At 52.1% G+C, this 7,500-nt stretch overlaps 2 protein-coding genes across 3 annotated transcripts in view; one reads left to right on the forward strand and one right to left on the reverse strand.

The window, feature by feature from the left end:
• The window catches only part of STS (steroid sulfatase), a 43,530-nt gene extending 37,528 nt beyond the window's left edge, over positions 1 to 6,002 (reverse strand). The window contains exon 1 of the mRNA XM_036441612.2: positions 5,808 to 6,002. The gene's annotated coding sequence lies outside the window, so the exon portion shown is untranslated. The remainder of the gene's footprint in view (positions 1 to 5,807) is intronic.
• The window catches only part of LOC118721081 (pseudouridine 5'-phosphatase), a 23,666-nt gene continuing 20,900 nt past the window's right edge, over positions 4,735 to 7,500 (forward strand). For both annotated transcript variants that reach the window (XM_036441613.2, XM_045582926.1), the window contains exon 1: positions 4,735 to 4,892. In XM_036441613.2, the coding sequence (XP_036297506.1) occupies positions 4,823 to 4,892 (70 nt within the window). In that variant the 5' untranslated portion in view covers positions 4,735 to 4,822. The remainder of the gene's footprint in view (positions 4,893 to 7,500) is intronic.

Here is a 7,500-nt window from a genome sequence, read left to right on the forward strand (position 1 = left end):
TCATTATTATGATTTTGTTTATATGATTATTATTTTTAAAAATATATATATTTTATTGATTTTGTACAGAGAGGAAGGGAGAGAGATAGAGATTTAGAAACATCGATGAGAGAGAATCATCGATCAGCTGCCTCTTGCAAGTCCCCCTCTGGGGATGTGCCCTCAGCCACCAAGGTCCCTGCCCTTGACCGGCAATCGAACCCGGGACCCTGCAGTCCCCAGGCCGACGCTCTGTCCACTGAGCCAAACCGGTCTCGGCTGTTTATATTATTGATGTCCCTGACATAGACGAAGGCAGAGGGAGAGAGAGAGAGACAGGAACATCCATGAGGAGACAGAATCATGGACCGGCTGCCTCCTGCACGCTCCCCACTGGGGATGGAGCCCACAACACGGGCCTGTGCCCTTGACCGGGAATCGAACCCTGGACCCTTCAGTTTGCAGGCTGACGCACTACCCACTGAGCTACACCAGCCAGGGCTGGGTTTATGTCTTTAAACATATATATATATATTTTTTTAAATGTGTTTTGTTTTTCTTTTTCTAATATTATTTGTATTGATTACAGAGAGGAAGGGAGACAGAGAAAAAGAGAGAGAAACATCTATGATGAGAGAGAAAATCATGGACTGGTCGCCTCCAGCACGCCCCCTACTGGTTGGCGATGGAGCCCACAACCCGGGCCTGTGCCCTTGACCGGGAATCGAACCCTTGACCTCCTGGTTCACAGGTCAACACTCAACCACGGAGCCACGCCGGTCGGGGTGAGCTCATCCTTTGCTTTTAAAGAATGTGGGTGAGCCCTGACCGGTGCAGCTCAGTGGATAGAGCGTCGGCCTGCAGACAGAAGGGTCCCGGGTTCGATTCCCGGTCAGGGGCATGGACCTTGGTGGTGGACACATCCCCAGTGGGGGGCGTGCAGGAGGCAGCTCATCGATGACTCTCTCATCGATGTTTCTGACTCTCTCTCCCTCTCCCTTCCTCTCTGTAAAAAAAAAAAATCAATATAATATATATATATATATATTTAAATATATTTTATTGATTTTATACAGAGAGGAAGGGAGAGAGATAGTTAGAAACATCGATGAGAGAGTCATCGATCAGCTGCCTCCTGCACAACCCCCACTGGGGATGTGCCCTCAGCCACCAAGGTCCATGCCCCCGACCAGAATCGAACCCGGGACCCTTCAGTCCCCAAGCCGACGCTCTATCCACTGAGCCAAACCGGTTCCGGCAATATAATATATTTTTTTAAAAATGAAGAAATACAGAATGCGGGTGAGGTGTTTGGGGGGACCGGGAGTTAGACATAGAAAAGGGGAGAGCATCGGGGACCGTCGAGTGGCCGGAGGCCGCCATGGGCCACGGCGGACACCACGTGGCCTGTGGATTGGAGCCTCGGACCCGGGCGTGGGGCACTGGGCCAGGATGGGGCGGCGGCCGCAGGACCGGTCCCGCCCCCGCTGGCTGCTTCCGGCCAGCTGGCACCCTGGCATGACTTCCATCCACTCTGTAAGGGGCAAGGAGCTCCTCGCCCGGCCGGCCAGGCTCCGTGGCTGAGGTTCGACCTGTGAACCAGGAGGTCACGGGTTCGATTCCCGGCCAAGGGCACAGGCCCGGGTTGTGGGCTCCGTCCCCAACCAGCAGGGGGCGTGCGGGAGGCAGCCGGTCCGTGGTTCTCTCTTGTCATGGATGTTTCTCTCTCTCCCTCTCCCTTTCTCTCTGAAATAAATTAAAATAAATTAGGTAGATGATAGATAGATAGGTAGGTAGAAGGTAGAGATAGATGATAGATAGATGAATAGATAGATAGATGATAGATAGGTAGATGGTAGAGATGATAGAAATAGATGAATAGATACATAGATAGATGAATAGATAGATAGATAGATAGATAGATAGATGATAGATAGGTAGATGGTGGAGATAGATGATAGAGATAGATAGATAGATGGATAGATAGATGATAGATAGGTAGATGGTAGAGATAGATGATAGAGATAGATAGATAGATAGATAGATGAATAGATAGATAGATGATAGATAGGTAGATGGTGGAGATAGATGATAGAGATAGATAGATAGATAGATAGATAGATGAATAGATAGATAGATGATAGATAGGTAGATGGTGGAGATAGATGATAGAGATAGATAGATAGATAGATGAATAGATAGATGATAGATAGGTAGATGGTAGAGATAGATAGAGATAGATAGATAGATGAATAGATACATAGATAGATGATAGGTAGATGGTAGAGATAGATGATAGAGACAGACAGATAGATAGATAGATAGATAGATAAACATGATACATAGAGTGAGTTCTACATTGCCTGCTCAGCATGGCTCAGTGGTTAAGCATCAACCTGTGAACCAGGAGGTCAGGGTTCGATTCCCGGCCAAGGACACAGGCCTGGGCTGCAGGCTCCGTCCCCAGGAGGGGGCGTGCGGGAGGCAGCCGGTCCGTGATTCTCTTTTCTCCTGCATGTTTCTATCTCCCTTTCTCCCCCCCGCCCCTTCTTCTCCGAAATCAATCCTATCTAATAAAGTGGTGAAAATTTTTTTTTTTATAAAATCAGTAAAATATGCTGAAACCGGTTTGGCTCAGTGGATAGAGCGTCGGCCTGCGGACTGAAGGGTCCCGGGTTCGATTCTGGTCGGGGGCATGGACCTTGGTTGCGGGCACGTCCCCGGTGGGGGGTGTGCAAGAGGCAGCTGATCGATGATTCTCTCTCATTGACCTTTCTAGCTCTCTATCTGTCTCCCTTCCTCTCTGTAAAAAAATCAATAAAATATATTAAAAAAATAAATCAATAACATATATATATATAAAAAAGAGATAGAGAGAAAGGGAGAGAGAGAGAGAGAGAGATCAAGTAGAGCCTCCCAGTTGCTCTGCAGTTTCGGAAGCTGAGTCCTGGCCTGCTGATCGCTGATCCCTTTTCAAACAGGCCTTTTGTCCGAGGAAACGCACAGCAATGCGATTGTCACAACAGGAAAGACACTAGCTTTGGTGTCTCTCTGTCTCCAGAACAAAGGGGAGGAACTCTGTAGCCGACGCGCCCTTGTCTGTGGGCTGAGTTTGTGAAGGGGTGCATACCCTGAGTCCGCCCTTCATCCCTCCCCCCCACCCACAAAAAAATATATATATGTGGGAGTTCCAACTCCCGGAAACTAAGAGAGGGGCCTTATTTTTATTTATTTTATTTTTAAAATACTTTATTGATTTTTCACAGAGAGGAAGAGAGAGGGACAGAGAGTTAGAAACATCGATGAGAGAGAGACATCCGATCAGCTGCCTCCTGCACCCCCCTTACCGTGGACCTGCCCGCAACCCCAAGGTCCGTGCCCTTGACCGGGAATCGAACCTGGGACCTTTCAGTCCGCAGGCTGACGCTCTATCCGCTGAGCCAAACCGGTCTCGGTTAGAGTGGCCATATTTAACTACTAGAGACCTGGTGCATGAATTTGTGCAGGGGTGGGGTCCCCCAGCCTGGCTGCCGATGGGGGCCGATCAGGGCTGGCTGGCAGGAGAGGGGGGTGGGGAGGGACCATGGGAGGTTGGCAGGCTGCAGGAGGTGGGCTGTGGACAGCATTGAGCATCTGCCCCCTGGTGGTCAGTACGTGTTATAGCTACTGGCCAGTTGGCCGGCCGGCCAGACATCCAGTCGTAATGACCGGTAAGAGTTTTTTTTTATTGTAATATATGTTATTGATTTTTTTTTACAGAGAGGAAGATAGAGGGACAGAAAGCTAGATACATCGATGAGAGAGAAACGTCGACCGGTTGCCTCCTGTACACCCCCCACCGGGGACGTGCCCGCAACCAAGGTACATGCCCTTGACTGGAATCGAACCCGGGACCCTTCAGTCTGCATGCTGACGCTCTACCCAATGAGCAACACCGGTTTTGGCTATTTTATTGATTTTTTACAGAGAAGAAAGGAGAGGGATAGAGATTAGAAACATCGATGATGAGAGAGAAACACCCATCAGCTGCCTCCTGCACACCCCCACCTGGGGACGTGCCCGCCACCAAGGTCCATGCCCTTGACTGGAATCGAACCCGAGGCCCTTCAGTCCGCAGGCTGACAAAATCGATACATGGGCAAAACTAAAAGGACAATTTTTAAAATAAAAATAAATTTAAAAAGTCTTCCTAGGACACGTCTTTCCCATCAGACTCCTCCGCGGCCTTGGGTCCTGGCCCGGGGACCATGCACCAGATAAGGATGCTAGGAGCTGTCAATCAAGATGCAGTTGCCAAGGTTACAGACCTTAGCTCCTCTGCGCATGCGCCGGGGCTCGGAGGACCACCCAGGAGGTCCCGGGACAGAGGCCCTGGTCTGCGTGCACCTTGACCCCAGGGCCCGCAGGGACGCCATCGCGCGCCAACAACCCTCCATCCGCACTGCGTCCAGATCCCAGCCATGCATTTGCCCCCCCAAATCGGCGATATCGGTCCCTGGACTGACAACAACATCCTCCCAGCAGCCCCCGCGGTTCCAGGGCTACAGCCCCCCACCTCCCGCCCCCCAAAGCCCATGTGCGCATGCGCAGGACAAGGTCCAGCGCGAGCGCGCGCGCACAGGAAACGGCGCGTCCCCGAACAGGGCCGACGGCGCGTGTGCGTGCGTGCGTGCGTGCGTGCGCGTGCGCGTTACGCTCCAGGTCGCGCGTATTCCCCGAGGCGGCCGTGGGCGCGCATGCGCAGCCGGGCTCGAGCGTGCCCGGCGTCGCCCAGAGCGCGCGTGCGCGCGCCCCCTCCCCTCCCCCCTCCCCCCGCCCTCACCTGGCGGACCCGGCGGCAGCAATGGCGGCGCCCACGGCCTCCCTGCGGCCCGTCACGCACTTGCTCTTTGACATGGACGGCCTCCTCCTCGGTAGGAAGCATCCCGCGGGGGTGAGGGACGGCGCGGGGCGGCCGCTGCGGGCCCTCGGGGTCAGGGGTCGCGGGGGGCGGGGGAGGCGAAGGGAAGGGGGTGGCGGCCGCCATGACCGCGACCCCCCCCCCCCCCCGGAGGGGGCGTGCGCATGCGCGCGCTGGGGTCACATCCGGGGCACCCACTTCCGGTGGCCCCGCCGCCGGGCGGGGGTCGCGGGGCGCAGAAGGACGCACTTCCACCTCCCACCTCCGCCGCCGCCGGCCAGGAGGTGCGCGCGCAGCTCGGGCCTCAGTTTCCCCGGCTGCACCGAGGCTGCACCCCTGACCTGGCCGGTTGCACGTTGCACGTTGCCCAGAAGCCGCCCATCCTGCACCTGCCGGTCCCGGGACCTCTGACCCGTGTCCTGAGGCATTTGCAAAGCCCTCGATCGGGGGTGGGGGTGGGGGGAATTTGGGGTGTTGCAGGCCGGCCTCGGGGTGCAGGCTGCTGCACCTCCCGCTTTAGAGGGGATTGCACCTCGCATTGCCCAGCCCCCCCCATACCCGTGGGGCGCGGGTGCCAGGACCCTCCGGAGTGTCCCGCCAGCTCAGAATCCAGAATCCATATATATTTTTTTTTATTAAAAAAACAAACAAACCCAAAAGCCTTAAGTTGAAACAGCAGCTTGCACGCAAGGAATACATGTGAGAGGCTCGCTTTGGGTGCACCCCGAGGCCCCCACCCTGGACACCCCGCCTTCACCAGCCAGGACGGCCCCGTGCACACAGACATCAGCTCAGAATATGCTCAAGGGGGTGGCCGCCGAGACACCCCAAGTCCGGACCCCATAGCCCCCTCCCCCTCCCCTCCAGCAGGCTTCCTAGGACAAAAACAAACCAAAAAATTACAAAATAAAAAAAAAGCAACACTTACTTATGTCCACCCGCTGGGCGCTGCACGTCTGCGGGCTGCGTCCTGTGCTAGAATCCTGGAGGAAACAGTTGCAGATAAAAAACAGAAACAGAAACCGGACCCAAGAGTCGCTCTGGGCTAACGGGGAGCAAACTCTGCAGACAGGACAGGGACAGGGACTGGCCCCAGGTCGCCCCGCTGCTCATCTCCTCCGGGGGCAGAGCTCAGAAATGCTTGCAGATCGATCCGGTTCTAAATATAAACACACACGGTCTGGTCTCTGCAAACACGGGGTGTGTGACCTTGACCCTGCTCGCCCAACAGACGGACAGTTGCCAGCTGGTTCAGTGCGAAAGAGACTTGATTGTTTTATTTTTTGTTTTCTTCTTTTTTTGGAAAAGGCCCACAATTAAAAGTCTCTTTTTAAATTAAAAAAAACACACAAATATATACACACACACACATATATATATATATATATATATATATATATATATATATATATGTATATACCCTGTTTCCCCAAAAATAAGACAGTGTCTTATATTACAATAGTTTTTGCTCCCAAAGATGCGCCAGGTCTTATTTTCAGGGGATGTCTTATCTTTCCATGAAGAAGAATAAGGCACACATGTATGGTTCAATGAAAATAAAGGAAATTTATTACCTGCAGACGGTACGGCAGTACGGTCGTTGTCAGCACAAACCAGACACACTGTGAGTCCTACAGGATCGAGAATTTACTCATTGATTCAATGACAATCGTGTCATCGTCTTCTGGAACATCATCCTAACCATCCAATTCCTGAATTTCCTGGTGAATTTCTTGTGACTCCGTTTCTTTTCAGAATCAGTGGACCAAATCTCTCATGGTTAGCAATAGCATTATGAGACAGAGCCTGGGGGGGGGGGGGCTTATTTTCGGGGGGGGATGCCTTATATTTCACTCAGAAGGAAACCTGTAAATAGGTCTTATTTTCAGGGAAACACGGTATATATATATATATATATATATATATATATATATATATATATTATTGATTTTTTTTATAGAGAGGAAGGGAGAGAGAGAAAATGAGTAAGAAACATCGTTGAGAGAGAAACATCCATCAGTTGCCTCCTGCATACACCCTACTGGGGATGTGCCCGAAACCCAGGTACATGCCCTTATATTATTGATTTCTTTACAGAGGAGAAGGGAGATAGTTAGAAACATCCATCAGCTGCCTCCTGCACACCCCCCTCTGGGGATGTGCCCTCAGCCACCAAGGCCCATGCCCTTGACCGGGAATCGAACCCGGGACCCTTCAGTCCGCAGACCGACGCTCTACCCACTGAGCTATACCAGTTAGGGCTAAAAGTCTATTTATGGACCCAGAGAGATAAAACGGACAAATTCTTAAGAAGGAAAAAAAAAGGGCCAAAACCGGTGTGGCTCAGTGGATAGAGCATCAGCCTGCGGATGGAAAGGTCCCAGGTTCGATTCCCAGTCAAGGGCATGGACCTTGGTTGCAGGCACATCCCCAGAGGAGGGCGTGCAGGAGGCAGCTGGTCGATGTTTCTATCTCATCGATGTTTCTAACTCTCTATCCCTCTTCCTTCCTGTCTGTAAAAAAATCAATAAAATATTGTATATTAAAAAACAAAACAAAAAAAATCCATCAGCTGCACACCTCCGACTGGGGATGTGCCCGCCACCAAGGTCCATGCCCTT

This window comes from Pipistrellus kuhlii, unplaced genomic scaffold (genome assembly GCF_014108245.1).
Source record: "Pipistrellus kuhlii isolate mPipKuh1 unplaced genomic scaffold, mPipKuh1.p scaffold_m20_p_177, whole genome shotgun sequence".
NCBI lineage: Eukaryota > Metazoa > Chordata > Mammalia > Chiroptera > Vespertilionidae > Pipistrellus > Pipistrellus kuhlii.